The sequence below is a fragment of the Lepeophtheirus salmonis genome, chromosome 2, assembly GCF_016086655.4.
Source record: "Lepeophtheirus salmonis chromosome 2, UVic_Lsal_1.4, whole genome shotgun sequence".
NCBI lineage: Eukaryota > Metazoa > Arthropoda > Copepoda > Siphonostomatoida > Caligidae > Lepeophtheirus > Lepeophtheirus salmonis.
Window position 1 is genome coordinate 27,300,323 of NC_052132.2, and position 19,211 is coordinate 27,319,533.

Here is a 19,211-nt window from a genome sequence, read left to right on the forward strand (position 1 = left end):
AGTAACACAAAATCATTTATCAGCTAAACTCAAGGTAAATGCGAGTTGTTTATTGAAACTAACGTTCGTTTCCAACTCGAATAACAATTATATGAATGTTTTATGTACTCAAATATATCTTTTATTACACGTGCCCATTATATTTGTATTAGTCCAATTTACATGCCTTCAATTAATAAAAGTAGAGACAAGCACATAAAAAACAAATGAAGAGTACATTGTATAAGTTTACCCTCAGGTCACACTTTCTCTATCTATCTCAAAATTGGAGACTTCGACAGCAAATTGTTGCATTTCAATTCAAAAATTAACCGCTATTAAAAAACCAACCTCATTTTTCATCTACAAAATTGTCCTTTATAAAGAATAACAAGAATAAAAAATTGTTTTTATGACTTTTTCAAATTTCTGAACTAAATTTCCCTCATACAACCCCTAACAAAAATCCTGCAGACGCAGGATTTTTGTAAATTGATATAAAACAACATTTTTGTTGTTTTATATGATAGTATCGAATTGGTAATGCTATATCTTAAATATATATTAGATGCAAATATTTTATTTGAATCAAAGTGCTTTGTTTCAAAATCCTGAACTATTTGAAAGACATTATGAAATATATATGATTAATTATGTAAAAGATGTAGAAAAAGACCAAAAAAAAACCTGCTTGACGCTTGGAGTAACTGACCACTAAACATATTTAAACCCATTTCCAAATAGATTCTTTTAAACCATAATAATAATTTAAAATAATTTAAGGGTATTATCGTTTTTTAATATGGGGATGAAAATCGTTTCCGTCCAATTTATCGGTCTTTCAAAAAGTCCACCAAGTTCTTATATGACATCATTATAACAAATGTTCAATTAAAGTACTTCCACGTTAATTTATCACTTGAATTTGTTCAGCAAAACCTCGAGGATCTTTCATCCACAAAAATAATTTGCCTCTATTAATTAAATTCAATACTTAATTATATATTGATCTAATTATTTTCATCCATAATATGTTAATAACTCCAGATCATTAGAAATAGATTGACGTTGACGTCACTGGCTCATATCTACGATGAAATCTAGGTCCCATCTGGATACGTTTGTAAGATTTAGAACAAGGCATCAAAGTTTAGAGGCTGAGATATGCTGAGATATACCAACATTTCACCCACTATTGGATCAATTTATTTTTACGTTAAATATTTCTTGTATCAAGTACGGCAGGATTTATCCATACTTATAAAACAATTTGAAATGGAATAAAACACCAAATATCAGTAACAAGATAATGGATTTCGTTAATTCGTTTATTTAGAAAGTAATAATAATATTTTTATGTTAACAAATAAGAATGAGTCGTTATATAATTTAAAAAGGCATTAAATTATGGTATATTAATTTATATGATATATATAAGTGATTAACGTATTAGTAAAAGGACCAATGATGATGATATGATAATCAAACAAAAACAAAACAATAGTATTTATTTGAATCGTGATTTCCCTACATAGTATTTGCAATAAATAATTAGATATAAGTACGTATAATAACATGATAGGTGGGTTTGAATCACAAAATCATTAATAATTGGCTGGATGATTTAACAATAGAGAGTGGGTGATGAGGGAGGGGGGCAAGGGGGTTTAACAGGACATGTGGAATAATTATTGACTAGTTGATGACTGTAAGAAGCAGAGTCTTTTGATTTTTAAAAAATATTTTTTTATTTTAAAATAAAATGTACATGGGAGTTGCTATTTTACAAAATATATACTATATAATTTTGTCAAACGCTAACATGCCAAATGAAATAATTAGATATTTATACCTATAAATAATACCTACACAAATATATATCCTTATAAATACAGACTGGTCCAAAATTAGAGTCTCATTAATTGTGAGGTTGTTAGATTATATGTATTTATACAAATTCCAATTCAAACCATAATCTGTGATTAAGGTTGATTTTTTAAGAAACAATAATTATGAAACGCCCTGTACAATGGATAGGTATCTGAGTATATAATCACTGCTGCTTACACATGGAAGAAATGGTTTTTGGAAAGGAAAAGAAAGAAACGAACAAACAATCAAACAAAAATCAAAATAGTTAAAAAGTTAATTATATTTTATATGTATTTAACGTAGAATAAAGTGTTATTAATATCTCTTAAAAGGGACTTGATAAGTTTGGGGTAGAATGATTATAACTGAGTGGGTAAGAGTGGGAAAAGGCTTCTATATATATATGTATATGTATGTAGGTTTCCATTGATGATATTCCATTTCTTGGTTGGTGTGTACTATATAATTTTTTCGTTGCTAATTAATTTATGTATGTCTTTATGAATATAAGTTGATAAAGGTACGCAGTAACATAGCTATGCTTTTTGTGTACATAGACATTTAAAGAGAGATGTTGTTAGATTTGAAAAGTTATGACAGAGATTCCTTAAGATGCTAAAGTGAATGGATTTGAGGGATTGAATGCCACACTGGGGACTAGACTCGGCATTCCTGGAATAATATACGTAAAAGCAAAAGAAAAGAAGAGAAAATTAATGCGTTTTAAAAAGATGAAAATGGAAAAAATACATAGAAACGAAAAAAAAAGAGTGTTTTTCGAAGCATCACTATTGTCTTATAAACTAAACATACACGTTGATTTCATAGTTGTTGTTTTTTTAATATACATAGTGTACAGGGTGGTCCACATAAATTGATAAAATCTTTCAAGACTTATAACGAACGAAAATATTATTTTTACTCCTTGAAATCTACATTTAATGAATTTATAATGAGATCTGGATAACCTCGGCCACACGGTGCCAGAATCTTTGGCTGGCCCGGATCCAGCTTTACCATTGTACAAGTAGTATACTTTTTTAGAGCCTCCTCAGATGAATGATACTTGACACATACCTCAAACTCGACCCTCCCCCTGAGATAAAAATCGCATAGGTTCTAGTCGAGGCTGTTTGTAGGCCAAAAAAAGTCGGTAAAATGCGAGGACGGTAGAAAAGACATTCTGCGCTATTTTGACCTTGTGACTCTTGTGTAAAAATATAATTTCTTCCTTTGGCTAATACATTCATCCAAGGAATTTAAATTTAAAGTGCAAGACCAGAACAATTACAGAGGCAAAGTTGGATCTGTAATAGATCGCCCCGGCCTGCCAAAGCTTCCGGCACGGGATGGTCGAGGTTATCAAGAGAGGCAGATCTCATTATCAATAACTGAATGTCATTAAATGTAACTTCAAATAATTAAAACATATGGTTCTACTCCATCTCCTTTGTTCGTTTGAAGTGTTGTAAGCCCGTATTTATTCGGTCCAGCATACTCTCAAGATCGTTCCTGTAAGTCCTTAGGACCGTTCTTTAAGACTGTTGGTCCTTCGGACTGACTGTACAAGAAACTATGAAAACAAGAAGAAATGCAGTTGATCAAGGACCGAACTTTATAAGTTTTTAGTGACTGATGCAAGACGGAACTGAACGAGAGTGAGGGTGAAGTGAAAATAAGAACTGCCTATACCCACCCCATAAATGATCCAAGAGGCTGTTTGACTGTCCTCGGCAATAAAAAGGGGACAGTCTAACGTACCAAGTCTGGTTAATTATTATGTCATGAAATATTCATGAGTCTTGTAGGTTTACTTCTTTTTTTTAAACAAACATGTTCAATATTGAAGTGAACTCCAAGGGATCAATATCATTTGGAGCAAGCCAGCAAGCAAATAGTGAAATTATTGAAATAATCATAATATATTCATACATAAAAACAAGAAGAAAGGGACTGAGTGTGTCCCAGAGGACCTTCCCAAGTAAATATCAACAAATAATAATAATAATAATGAATAAAAATTAAAAAATGAGAGGAGAAAAAGTTCGTTTGTACCTTGTTACGTTTGAATAAAATGCAGAACTTGAGTCAAAACATAACTTTAAATTAAATTATTCAGCTTTTCTCGTTATGAACTTCTCTTCTTATTGACTTTTAAGGGGGAGTAAATTCACACTTTTTTATTATTTTATTGTTATGTACGTACATACATACATATGAAGAAAATGAATTATTAAATGAGTATGAAAAATAAAGAAAACTTGATGAGGCTGCCTCGTTATAAATACTTTTTCTTCTCTCACCTCTCATTATATATGATGATGAACTTGGTTCATTAGTCCGGATCTTAATTATATCTACTCTCCTTTTGTGTATGTAATGTAGACACTAGTTAGTTATTTGCAATTTCTTACTCCTTATAAAAGTAGGGAGGGTTATTCTAGAGATGTAAAAAAAGTGGAAATCCCGACAAGCATAAATAAAAAAAAGAAATATATTAGATTAAGTAAAAAGCTCTATGCGTTTTTCGCTACATGTCTTTAATCATATCATTATATCTCATGAATAATAATACATTGCATCAAAAAATATTAAAGTATGATTAAAGGTTAAGCATACACTTTAAAAAAAGTTCATTAACTTTTTTTTTTTTTTCGTGAAGCTAGTTGTGTGTTACAACGTTCTAAAATAGAAAACAAACAAGAAAAAACTCGATACATTCTTTAGTATCACTACGCCCAAGTTGAAAAGGTAGAGAAGAGAACCAAAAAAATATGCTGTTCATGAGCCCAATGCAAGAGCAAAGCAGTGTTTCCAACGAGTTTGTTATGGTAATATGGACTTTGAGCACTTATTTCATTGCCCAGGAGCTGAATATTAGCTAATAAAACCGTTTGGAACCATCTAAATAGTATATTCCTAACTATACATATATGTTAATTTCATTTGTCAAAATAAAGCGAAAAAACCCTCAAAACTTTTTACTTCACCTATTACATATATATATATATATACATTATATTTGTTGGTAACCCCCTGGATATCAGTTCCCTTATTAACTATTACTTTGTAAATTTCATAAGTATAATCAGGCATGACCTACCTCAGTTCTAACCAGGTACATATACCGGTACTGGAGTAGTTCTGGGTACTGATACATACATTGTAAACAATGCATTACTTAAATGGTAGGTGTAACGGTACATGCCGTATCATTACTTTAACCACCAAATGTCTAGGTTGGCTTCTCTATGCCCGGTTTTAACTATATCAGCACCGTACAAAATGGATTAATCGAAGGGCAAATCCCAATATGTACAGGGATAAAAGTAATAACTGAGGTTAGGGTACGGAAACATTGATATCGTGACAACACTGTAATGAACTGAGGAATCTCTTTGAGGAGAAATGTTATTTATTTCTCCTATAACCATGTCAGGCGTCTTTGTTTTTTCGTTCACCAGGATTTTGGCCTTTTTCACATCTCTATTGATTACTATGAAATCAACCTGATGCAAAGCTTTGAAAATAACGATGAATTTGATTGATATTGTATTGAAGAGGATGTTCTACAAAGTCAGAGCAACTATGTATATAATATAATAACTGAGTGTTTGATTTGCATATTATAAACATATATTCATAGATGTCTACAATGAAAGAAAGAGAGATGTACGTGTTGTATAAAGACGGAGTATCAAATAAGAGACATTTGATACTCCTTCTCAGTGTAAGTATCTCTCATGATTGCTTCTTCAATACAATACTCATAATCATAGCAATAAGTTTTAATCAATAAACGTGGGGGGCGTCTTTGGACTGACTGAATCATGATTCATTGTAACTAAAAAAAGTTGTGAGTTTTTGTTATAAATATTTCAGATTTACTAACGATTTATAAGTCAGTTATTTTGCAATAGGTTCTATTTCAAAAAGATGAATCCTCGGATTTGGCACAATAAAGATTTAAGTATGTACTTGAAGAAGCTTGGAGAAAGGAATGATTATAATGCGCTGAGGGTGTGGTGGTAGAAGGTGGGATGGAGAAGTCCATTGATGAACTTGGACTCACACTGGAGTTATGAATGGACCTACCGTAGTCGTCTAAAAGAAATATAAGAAAAAAAATATTTAGACTTTGAAAAAAACAATACATATACTACTTTATATATACATATTTATATTGTAAGCATATGCTGTGTACAAGTTGGTATTTTGTACAAGTTGTAACATGTATGTATTTTGCAAATTGTAGAAGTTGCGAAATAAAGCAGTTTATGGGTTTATGAGTACTTATGATGAACATTAGCCTTAATTAACCTTAATTACTGAATATTTTGTTGAGAATTATTAGTCTTGGATTCGAGTTTCTTCAAGTTCGAGCTTTTTAGAATTTACACTTACATATGTGGTGTGTCAACAAGAAAACAACCTTGAACAAAATTCAAGAAAAGGAGAAAATCTTAAATTATTTTTTTACGCATATATGTCCAATATTTCATAGACATATTTGAGCCAATTGTAGGCTTTGTATTCAAAATACTGGAATGAGTTAAGATCCCCACAAACTTTAGCTATAGTTTAGAATACGTGTTTGATATTGGTTTCTTCTTTTATTGTAACGATCAAATTTGGATACTTTAAGTTCAATTTGCAGTTACGCCATTGGGTTAATTATAGACAACAATTCTTTAATATTGATGATAATTAGTTAAAGAATACTAATGTAATCCACAATCAATTTATTATTGTTTGCTTTTGTCGTTGAATGGTCACATGTGATTGCTCCTTTTTAAGATATATTGAATCCATTTTTGGTGGAACAACGGACTAAGTAGAATTATGCCTTATTGCCCTATGTATACTACCCTATAGTTTGTATTGTTTCTCGCGGAGTATGTACACGATTTTTTTTTTTTTTTTTTTGATTATTCGGGCAAATTATGCGGCAGAGCAAAAAACTTAATATTTGATTTTTTTTTTGCAAAAATTCTATTTTTTTTTTTTTTTTTTTTTTTGGGAATAGTTATTATGCTTTTTGAAATGTTTTTGTGAATAGCTATGAATTTTTGAAATTTTCTTTCAAAAAAATTTAATATTTGAAATATTTTTATTAAAAATTTAATTTTTTTGTGAATAGCTTTCGATTTTGATTTTTTTTTTAATAATTTTAAGAAACAAGTCCCCACAAAAAAATTATATATTCCTGCGGATGCCCCTGAAACAATATCGGTAATTGCAAAGGGTCCATAAGGCAATGAGGGATGATTCTACTTTGCCCAATGGTCTTCTAAAAATCGACCTATTGACACTTCTTTTGATAAGAACCGTCTTTAGTTTTTTACTGTACTTTTGAGTGATACTAAAATTTTGACTAATCCTCATTTATTACTCGAATGTTTCAACTTTTGATTAATGAGTTCAAGTTAAAAATAATAATGATAATTTTTCAAAAAAAATTGAGAATACTCGAATCCAACACTAAAAATTATTAACTGATGAGTATTTTGTGGAAGTATATCAATCGTAGATAAGTTATTTAAGTTGATCAAAATGATTGGTGCTATAATTATATAAAATATTAATAGATGAATAAATTGCAACTAGTACACAACATATATAAAAGTATCAAGGGTTACCTTCAGATGGCCATTGGCCATTTGCATTCTCTTGGACTGTGACTGCTAACTGACCTGCATATGAATTGAATCCAGCATTCATTTGATGCGTAATGGATGCAGGAGTTCTATGACCAGTTAAACTAAATTGATTATTTCTCGGCATTGAGTAAAGAGCCTCAGCTAAATCCGCAGCTCTTTTGAGTACAATCTCCTTTGGTAGTTTTTCTGGATCCCCTGGATGACGGGGAACTAATTTACCTAATCGATGAAATCCGTAATCGATATTGGGTTCACTTAGAGCTGTAAAAAAAACAAAAAACATGTAATGTCTGTAAAACATTTAAATTTATTCACTGTATGTATGTATATGAATAAATGAAGGTTGATTTTATGCGTAGAGCTTTCATGAAACTTGATATCTCTACCAACTGATAAGTACTCGTATGTGAACATATGGATGATTTTCACCATCTCCATATGTATACGATATAACCATGTTATTTGCAACTCTAGACACGAGATCATATTTTATATATTTTAAATTTGTTACATATAATAATATGTAGCACTACTCACAGACATAAATAAATCTCCCTGGAGCTCCACGACAAAACTGCTTGCTCTTAAAACTCAATGTGACCTCAACAACCCCAGGAATATGTCGTGGAGGTGTTTGAACGCGTATGGCATGATTTGTTATAAGTTCACTCCAAACTAACATGGTTCCAAATACGACCTGGAAATATTTTTTTACATAGAGAGGTGAAGGCTTAATATATTTTTACTCAGTAAAGCTTCTTACTTGAAGACCATCAAAGAAATTTTCTCCTATAATGATAACAGTAGATCCTCCAGAGGTCCATCCTTCACTGGGGGATACGGCTTTGATGCAAGGAATAGCAGCTGAAAGAAAAAGAAAATTGATACAAGATCCATGTTTTGAATATATCTGCTACATACAAAAGGGGACACTTAGCAATGGGACATGACTTAATATTTTAAAACTAATATTTTTACAAATAATAACATTGATTTTTGGTTTTTAGAAATATACTTTGGATCTTGCTAATATTTGTAACAAAAAATATTTTCAAATTATTGTCTTTCTTTAATTTTAATATAATTTTTTTAATTTAAATCGATTTTTAAAAATATGCAATCATTTTTTCATTAAAAAAGAGTACCTTTCATGAATACTAAAGAAGATTTTCATAACATTGAGCGGAACATCAAAAAATTCAAATGAGTTTTGAACTCTTTTGCTATTTTTTATATAGAAGATTATAAGGTGTAGAATGTCTGACTGACATCTCCTTTTTTTCGACTCGAATACTCCATAAAAAGGTGTCACGCACTCCTTGTAGTATCAGCCCTGCAAAGAGGACAATCTACAACCTTGTTTAAGGTTATGCAAAGGAGAAACATCTCTTAAGATTTCTGATCTAATCAAAAGCTAGCCAAAAAGAGAAAGAGAGCAAAAACAGCCAAAAGTTTCCATGCCAATTTATACGTATATTCATAAGAACAATTCAGTTCCAATTATTCCCAAAATTTATAATGTAAGGCATGTTTTAAGACTCATCTTTCTTTGAAGGCATTGAAGCCCCACATAATACGTGAGCTGGATTCTGCTCACGTCAAAAACACTAGTGCTCACTTTAAGTACAAAATCGAGCTTGTGGTGACAGCTGACGGAGCAAAGTTTAATTCCAAGTTTATATTGTTAAATAAAGGCCGTAGACATTCAGCATGTTACTCGCGTTTTTAGTCTAGATAGAGTCATTTTTTGTCAGGATGATCCTATTAGACCCTGTAAAGGATTGGACTCTATCAACAGTATAAATAATATACATAAAAGCCTCGTCTATTTTTTGATAAAATGACCGAGTTTTCTTTTGTGTTTTTTCGTGAGACGTTTATCAGAGCTCTTCAGTCTACATATTAATCGTAGATATGTATGTATGTAAGTAGTAATATGACAATATAATATGGTAAATAAGAAAATGATAAGGCGAGAAAAATGATGGGTAAAGAGAGAGAGAGAGAGAATAATAAAAGAAAATATTGATTATGGTCTGATATATGTACTTTCAGTTATTCAGCAACAACATCTGTTACTTCTTCATTCTTCTTCTTCTTGAACCTTCCTTCATACAATACTACGTACTATATCAAAAAGGGAATCAGTAATCCACTTAATCAACTCAAGGGTGTTTAATTAAACAATTTTCTCTAAATAATAATGATAATAATAAATACTACATACATATAAAAGCAATACTCGTATTTTTAATGCTAAGAACAGGCCTTTGGGGAATTAGGATGAATCAGAGAAAAGGAAAAGAATGGAGCTCACTCGAAACTATACAATATATATATTTATGTACATATAATATGTGGAAGCCATTCTGTGTTTCTTCACTCAGTCATCATTAGAGAATTGAAAATGTGCGCATTTCTAAGCGTTTTAGGATACAATTGTATTTTTTGCAGGTACTAGTTATTATATACACTAGTGATGACAATCCTGTGTATAATGGGCATGTTAAAAAAAAGAAATGGAAAATCAAAATGATCACCCTGACAATTTGAAAAAAGGTTTTAGAGAAGATCCGCTACAATCAGCTGTGACAAGGAAGGTGTGGGAGAAGGAAATAAACAAGGACATTGCCAAAAGGTTACTCTGCTCTCAATCTTCAATTCTACTCTGAGTACAACAATCCTTAAAGTCTTTTATAAGCACACAAGAATGTGCAATAAGGTCTTGAATATAGGACATCGACGTACGTAAATCCTGGGAATTTTGTAGGTGCTCTGTTTTTTAGGAATTGGCAATCTGAAGAATGAATTTTCCTTTTCTTAGCAGTTGTCATTATTATTTAATTCCTGAGTAGTAGACATCTTTTCCTAAATAGATTCAGTTATATTCAAAAAAATTTTATGTGTGTTCATAAAAGACCCTGAGGATTTGTTGCGGAGTTATAAGTTTAAGTCAGTGTAGAATTAGAGATCGATATCAGAGTAATTCTACCAAATGTCCTTGTTAAGGTGACCTTTTTTTTTTTTTTTTCAATTTGCTTGATATTTTTACAAATGTTCCTCTTTTTCTTTAATAAATGCATTTATTAATTTGTATTCAAGTTTATACATTTTTTTGACGATAAATGAGTGCTTCAAGTGTTGTCACATTCTTTAACATTATGTACATTAATTGTCAGATATTAAACATGTTAGTTTATGGTATAAATGTTTTCAAAAATAGCTGCACCTCTACTGTTTGAGTTTTCTATAGTTGTTTAATAAAATAACTATTTATTATTCCATTTAATTCTAGGGGAAAAACTATTGAATTTGCCATTTCAATTTAAAGAAATAGTTATTTAAGGAAATAAAACATCCGCAACAATCGGCAACTTGTATCGATTGCCGATATATATAAAATGCATCAAATTGAACGATTAAATGAGCTCGTTAACGTATTGATCCAGTCCTAAATTGATTATTTGATAGGAAATTCATTTTCCCTTGGATCCAGATGATTTGTTTCTGATGTTTTTACCTCGAGAAACATGAAAATAACTTTTATAATACAAAATTTCTGGTTTTTTACACTACAAAGTGTGTTATTGAAAACAATATTTTTTTATTTCTGCATGATTTAGTGATATTTTCAACTTCAAAGTTTTCAATAAAAGAAAAAAAATATATAGTTTTCGGTACATGTTTCTAGATTTAAGAAATATTTTGATGAAGTACAGAAAATGACGCAAAATAAACCTTTACTTGGAATGTAAATTCTTCATTATTGATCAAAATGAGATAAAAAAATTACATTTTGTCAAAAATTGAAGACATACAATTGTAAGAGCACCCTAAAAAAATAATATAAAAAAAAGTTATTTAAGACTTGTTCCCTGAAAATATATTCATATATATTTATCTAGTTATCAAGAGTCATCGTATAGAAAATGTTACTCATTGTAGACCACAATAACAGAACTTTAGTGTTAGAAAGGTTATTTTCATATTTTCGAGGTAAAAACCATCACACCATCCAATACCAAGAGCAAAATTTTGTTGACAAGTGTATTCAGACATATTACATATACAGAAAAGTTATTCATATTCATCTGATTCCATGAATAAGTTAACAACAGATCTCCAATATCTTATACATATGTACCTCTTACAATTTCTAATCACTCTTCATTAAATTATAGTAATAACAAAAACACAATGATATATAATATTATTTCCAATCCATTGCATCAAACAATGCAGTCATATTTCAGATCAATATTAATTGAGAGACATAATATAATATCTCTTGTTGAACCTCATCAATCTCGATTTCATTCAAATATAAACACAGTTGTCTAAATAAATAAATAGTTTTGATACGTCACATGAATTATATACTTTAGCAGCGAGACACAAATAAAATATAAGTGGTCGTATTTTTATTTTTGGAAGAGATCCCTCCTATTGTTGATGATGATCAAGAAACTGGAAAGGATCGGCAATTCACTTACATATAATATTAGGTTAAGTAAAAACCTTAAGCATTTTTCGCTGCAAGTCTTTAGTGCCCTATATCTCACAATTAATTCATTCCATCAAAAATACGCTGAAAGTGGGATTAAAGGTTAAGTGTACACTTATTAATACAGTATCGAATACAACAGCAAAATGGTGGGTCCTACGATTATATTCTGATAATTTGGACCTCGAAAATGTCGATAAAGTAGTGGAAATCGTTGGACCGGCATGAGAACTCTTATTCAATTGCCCAGGAACTGAAGATTACCCAGAAAACCCTTTGGAACCATCTAAATGGGATCATCCTAACTATGTTAATCTTATAGTGTCAAAATAAAGGGAAAACAAGCTCAGAACTTTTTACTTCAACAAGTATATATTATACATCAGTTGTGGTGAAGTAACAGATCCTTAAATTGTAGTTCCGTGTTATATGCCGCTATTTGTTCTAATGATTCCGTTTCTGGATGAAGTTTTAGCAGTTCTGATCCGGTTTCTCGATTAAACAGAAGATCCGGTTATTTCTTAGCCTATTTTCTGTAATTAAAAATAGAACCTAATACCAGGGACGAGGATGAAGGGGAGGAGACAGAACTGTCCCTATTTTCATGGGTGAGTTTGACATCAACCTAGGGCGACATTCTAAGAGGGAGAGCAAAAATATTGCTTAATTAGTTTTCTCTAATTTTCAAAAGGTAAATACAATATTTTGCGTAGGATTTGAGGTGTTTTCTTCTTGTCTGTAGTGTACAAAGTGCCTTCTTTCTGTAAAACCTATTTAAATAGTCCAAAGGCCGGAGTTTTCTACTTGTTTCAAACTTAAATTCTGATTTTTTACACTGTGGAAGTTTTGTGCTATATCTAAATAAACATGTATGAAGGGATATCCATGATTTACGGTTCACAAACTGATTCTTTTCCGTTTTTCACAGACTAGTTGTTCGCAAACCGATTTGGACATCCAATCCGTGACATCCCTAATCAGCAGTATATATGTATATATTTATTAAACACACAAATACAAACAGAAAAAGAAAAAACTGGTGCAGGGGGGTTAGAAGTAATAAAAAATCGTTTTTTCCTAAGGGAATTTAGAAGGAAGCAGAACTTCCATTTAGATACGAATATATATTTATATTTATACATATAAACTAGAAATATTTTTTTTTTCTTTTTGCATTTCATTTTGGAGGAAAATAATAAAAAATAATCATAAAGTTAAATTATGAGTGGTGAGTCCAAGACTAAGGTGTTTTAGTGCTCGATTCAAATATGTTATTATCATTGAATAATCCAGCAACGGCACCTCATTCCTGGAGTTGTAAAAAAATAATACCTGCCTGTGTGTTAAAAAAATGAAAAATGGTATGGTAATTATGTTTTATTAGACTAGTTGCAAAAGTTTGACTTTACTTGAACCGGAAACATACGAGTTATGAATGATGATTAGTCAAATTTCTAGTATTACTCAAAAGGACAGTAAAAAACTCAAGGAATACTCTTTTGTTATTTAAAAAAAAAAAAACAAGATATGTCAACACAAAAGCAAGTTACAATAAATTTTCTCAAAATAAAGTGTGGATTAAAATTGTATTCTATGACAAATAATCATGAACTTCTAACAACTAATTATTCTTATTAACGCTTAGCAGATATGTGTAAATTGCACTTAAAGTATCCAAATTTGATTGTCATAATAAAAGAATACAAAATGGATTGATTTTATTTGAAAGTGGACATAACTGAGCTAATATGAGTCTCTTAAATCAAGTAAAGGTTTTGAAACTATAGTTAAAATTCTTGGTTATCTAAGTTTCTCCTAGGTATTTGAATACACAGCCTATATTTGCTTTAAAAATATCTATGAAAATATGAAGTAATAAGTTGGGATTCAGACTTTTTTCTTTATTTTTATTCAAGATTGTTTTTTGTTTTGACCCATAACTTACATATGTAAGTTGAAATTTTCCAAAATTTGAAGAATGTTTGGGAGAAAACAGCTTAGCAGTCATGTTGTTTAATTGGATTAGCTGCAAGCACCTATAATTATAACTATATCTAGTAAAGACTTACAAAATTCACCGTCGATATTATTATATCTTTTCTGAGCACACGCTTCCGATTTACTCCTCATTCTAGGAACACTGAACAATCAGACAGCACCTTATTCCTCATCATAATTTTGATATACAATACTCTCTACTATTTAATTAAAAGGGAGTTAAAAACCTCATTCACTCTGGTTAATTTTAACACCAACTCCCTCTCAAAAATCAGTAAAATTACAAACATATCCCACTATAAACCCTTTAGTTAGTTAGTTAGTGAGTGAGGGAAGAGGTTGGGTCGGATTTCAACAAATTAATAAAAGGGGGAAAAGCTCGTCTTTCCCCCTCTTTTTGAAAGCCCCTTACATCATCATCTGATGTCACATGACTGAGTGACAAACACTCAATAAAAACAACACTTGTATGATTAAAGTGTAAGGATCAACTTATGGGGGACCTTCAACTTTTTTTTTCAATCACAGAACTGAAGTAGGTATGAATTAATATTCCTGTAATTTTGTACAGTGCCTACACAAACATTAATCTGTTAATGAAGGGCGTTCTTATGGGAGGGTTTTGATCAGAATATTATACCAAAAAAAAAGGTGCCTACTTTTTTGTATATGACATATTTTATAAATATATAAATTAAACTTTCCTTTAATTGGTCAGAAGGAGTCACACTGATTATGTTTGAGTAGATTTCAACATTTGCTACTTATCTCTCATAAATGAATTTATAAAAAAAAAGTCCCTAGACTCAATGTAAAAAGAGAACATGCCCGGGTTGGAGAAATGACTTAAAACATTTTAAAATTAATGATTCAACTAACCTTCAGTAGGATCAAGTCTTTTAGCTCTTCTTCCATGCTTCGAATTGTTATGGACGAACATATTATCTGACACAGCCATCAGCTGACCCTCCACGCTTGGAATCAAAGAGATAACGACTTGGAATCGACGCATGTCTCGAGGATTACCTGCGTTTTTCAAGCAGTTTTGATTGCATTTGAGAAAGAACTTGAGAAAGAATCTGGAAGATAATGAAATGACATAATATTATGTAGTATAAATTGGAATATATGTATATAGTTCTAACTTCTATAAATAAATTGTACAATTCGTTACTCAAAAATGAAATGAATAATTTAGAGTATACTTGTGAGGAGTATAATGCAATAATTGAATATTTCTTAGATGGTCGCTATATATTAATGCTATAATTTTTTACCCTTTTGACGGAAATTAAACATTGATAAGACGTATTATGTGGCACATTATAAAGTTCAAACGGCCACAGTTATATTACTACAACACCCATAATAGTTGCCTGATTTTAATAGATCAAATATATATGTAGTTGTTAATTAAAATTGCTCATAATGTAATGAAATAAAGTGTATTTAGAGGTAGAAATTGTAATTTGACCAATCTGATTATACAAGTTACAACTTGTACATACATTGAACTTTGTACACAACATATTGGATTGTCCGGAATTAGAGGTCCCATAAACTTCAATATAATTAAATCAAAAGTATTGTATGTACAAATTTCGATACCCAAGTCGGATATATTGCAACATCCAATTTAGGCACCAGACCCCACTACAATTCAAATCCAAGAACGGTATAAAGCAGTGTTGTGTCAGTCTTTATTTGTGGATCCAGTCCAGTCTTAGGACAATCCTATCAGTCCTTAGGACTGATGGGACTGTCAGTACTAGAACTGATTAAAAAAAAAAAAAGTTGAGTGACGGCATCAAGGATTGTTCTTTATAAGATTTAGTACTGATATACAAGACTGAACTGGACCAGTATGAGACTGAGCAGTCTTCAGTCCTAAATAAGGACTGACTACATCACTAGTATAAAGACAATTATGAGGACTTTTGATAAACAATCCGATCTTCGCCTTTGGATTGCAGGGTATGGTCGAAAGTTCCCAAGATCAGCCGCAGAGGCATCGTAGGCAAAATATTCCGGAATAATATTGCATGTACTAGGTACAAGTCAGCCACGAGGCGTCCCTGTCAAGTTGTTCAGAACAAGAGCAACCACAGTAAATAATATATTAATATATATTTATTGGTTAATTGTAAGACGATATACAAAAAAAAAAAAAAATAGTAATAGATAGGGTTGTATCGGTCCTTAACATTGGACTTAAAACCGGCTCTGTCCCACATACCGTTTTGTCAGATTTTTCATTCCTTTAATAACGACCAAAATATTTTAAAGCTCCCTCTACAAGAAATTATTTTCACCAATGTTACAGTTTACCATTAGAATTACATAGTTTGTACAATTTTAATTATCTTTAAAAAACGTTAATATTTTGTTATTATTCTTCATTTAGGCCTAATTTACTTTTTTATTTTCTTTATGCTTAGTAAAATCAGATAAGATTGATACTGGATGTGGTTATTTATCAGAAATTGTTCTATAGGATGGATTTTGCCTCCGATTTGGACGCGTCCTTAGAATTTATGACCGGAGGGGACATCAAAATTTTATGACCGATACATCATTCTAATCACTGAGTAATTTTTGTTTTGATGGGGCTACTTCTGGATCACCCTGTGTATGTATATGATAATTAATATTAATATTATTTCAAGGAAATATATATGTAAAGATAGAGAGTCTCCATACTTCATCAGGAGCCCCCGTCCCCCCCTCTTCCATGAATAAGGATCATCATTATCATAGATATGTACATATGTATGTGTTCATATATATGATCAGTCTCTCAAGGGACTCCATACTCACGCAAGAGAAAGGGTTGTCCAATAAATAAATACATACATACATAATACATATATTACAATATCCAGAATGCATTATTTCAAATACATATAATGAACTCGTGGAACGATAATATAATTTAGTTATTTGGCTTTTGAATGCTGTAGCACGACTGTCTTCTATAATTACGAATGCAGTCCACGTTGTATTCGATGCAAGGAGCATGCCTCGAATATGTTATATAGGGATACCCATTTTTACATGCATTTTTTGTCAAATTTCCAAAAACATGTCTGTTGATATATAGGGGCGACCCTTCAGGAATAAATTTTTTTAGAGGGCTTGTTTTTTTGGACTTTTTTTGAAGAAAAATCCAAAAATTACATCTCTTGGAAAACAAATTCAAAAATCAACATTTTTGAAAAAAATCATAAGTATTATTTTTTTTTAATTCAAAAATCCATTGTTATTCGCATAAAATAGATTTTTGAAAAAAAAATTCAAAGTCTACATTTGTCTCCAAAAAATATATTTTTTGGAAAAATAGTTCAAAAATTCATTTTCAAATATGAAAAAAAAATCAAATATTAAACTTTTTGGAGACAAATATAACTAATTCACAGCTATACACAAAGAATTGAAAAAAATTGAAAAATTGAAAATTTAATTAAATTTCAATATTTAAATTTTTTGAAAACAAAATTTAAATATTAAGATTTCTTGTAAAAATAAATAAATCCAAATTTACAGCCCTCCCGCTGCCCCTCTTATGACTCCCCTGACGTAATACATAACTTTAGAAGAAGGAGGACATTGGGAAGTTCACTCAAGCCAATAATAGTTGTACTGGATTGGACCAGACGGGACTGGTCGGCAGTCCTCGGTCCTACATAAGAACCAACACAAAATATTTGGAAGAGAAGAGGAAACTATGACACAAGAGGAAACGTCTGAGATGATGAGACTGTTCCCTCAACAACAACCATTGGCATTTTCTAATTTGCCAGAATAAACCATATTATTGTTCTTGCTGTGTGTTAATAAAAGTTCCAACAAAGTAAATTGTGTTAAATCTGTAATTACTTTCATTGATGCATTAGAAATAAAAATGAACTAGTTGATTGAATATCCAACTACCAAAACCTGAAGAGTGTCTCTCCGAATGGCTAAAAGCTATTTTAAATTTTGCAAGCCCTGGTATACATTCTTCATTATTTGGCATGTAAGTTAACATTACATTTTTATATAATATATTTATGTTGACAGGTATAGCAAGTATTAATTTTGGGATAAGACGAAAGAAAATGAAAAAAAATTTAGTTTTTTTTTCTCGTGTGTGTACCTTTATTTTTGTTGTTAATATCCTTCGTTCTATTTTGTTTCTTCCTTAATAAAGGGATAAATTAAGAAAATGTATATATATATATATATATATATTACACGACATAATCTAAAAAAACGAACGTAAGTAAATAATGATCTTCTTCTAATGGTTTTTTTAAGAAAAAAGAAAAAATAAGGAATGGTCCAGAGGGAATATGAAAAACAAAAATACGAAGACATTAACTGAGGAAATCTTCATCAATAAAAGCCAAATATTATACATACATATACATTGTATATATATTTATGAATTCCTTCTGACTTGAGAATCCAAGCATCGTTTTTTTTTTTCCTTCTTCAAAACAACTCAAAGTATCAATTTACACAAGGATCATCATCTGTTTGTATTTAAAATTTTTGTGTGTTGAAACATAAAGTTTATAAACGTACATATATTATGAGTATAAATATGTTGTGTTTCGTAATTGGTCTAATAAATAATACAAGCTATGTAACGTACATAACTAAGTAGGAAGAGCAACACAAAACAGAAGTGTTAAATTTTGACGCGTGCTTCTCAATTTTTTATTTTTTTTTATTCTTACTTTTTTGACAAATGAGCTTCTCATTACACTCTTCAACTTTGAATGAGCTCCATTGATGTATATAATAGTACTGCTGTATGTTATGCTGGTTGTTTGCGCATATTGTGTGTGGATATACATCACTGTTAATTTTATCACATTATACTCATTGGACTGTCTTGTTTTTGGCCTAATACTTCTCTCAGCTTGCGCTAAGGTATTTACTGCTAGAGACAATAAAAAAACTGAGTTCAGCAAATTTCCAGACCTTTCAAGTTATTTTTGGCGCAGTACAGGTCATTTTTATTTGATAAAAATTGTATTTTGGCCTCAAAATTGGCCATGTTTAGGCCCTTTATATGACATATTATATGTTCTTTGAATTTATTTGTTTGTATTTCTTTTTGCCTTTTTTTCTCCTTCATTAAATATGATATTCAAAAAAAAATTATCCAGCCTTTAAAATAATATATAGAAAATAATACAATTACATGAAAG

General features: G+C 30.6%; 1 protein-coding gene across 4 annotated transcripts in view; it reads right to left on the bottom strand.

Annotated features, from left to right (window-relative positions):
- Nucleotides 1–1,289: 1,289 nt before the first annotated feature.
- LOC121113519 (transcription factor COE1) overlaps nucleotides 1,290–19,211 on the bottom strand; it is a 66,243-nt gene continuing 48,321 nt past the window's right edge. Inside the window, exons 7-12 of one of the 4 annotated variants that reach the window (XM_071886726.1) lie at nucleotides 14,893–15,092; nucleotides 8,275–8,375; nucleotides 8,049–8,208; nucleotides 7,545–7,772; nucleotides 5,744–5,955; nucleotides 1,290–2,523 (exon numbers count right to left, since the gene is read on the bottom strand). In XM_071886726.1, coding sequence (XP_071742827.1) covers nucleotides 5,780–5,955; nucleotides 7,545–7,772; nucleotides 8,049–8,208; nucleotides 8,275–8,375; nucleotides 14,893–15,092 — 865 coding nt within the window. In that variant the 3' untranslated portion in view covers nucleotides 1,290–2,523; nucleotides 5,744–5,779. Of the gene's footprint in view, nucleotides 2,524–5,743; nucleotides 5,956–7,490; nucleotides 7,773–8,048; nucleotides 8,209–8,274; nucleotides 8,376–14,892; nucleotides 15,093–19,211 lie in introns of all 4 variants that reach the window. The other 3 variants (XM_040707314.2, XM_040707313.2, XM_040707312.2) reach the window with 3 other exon arrangements.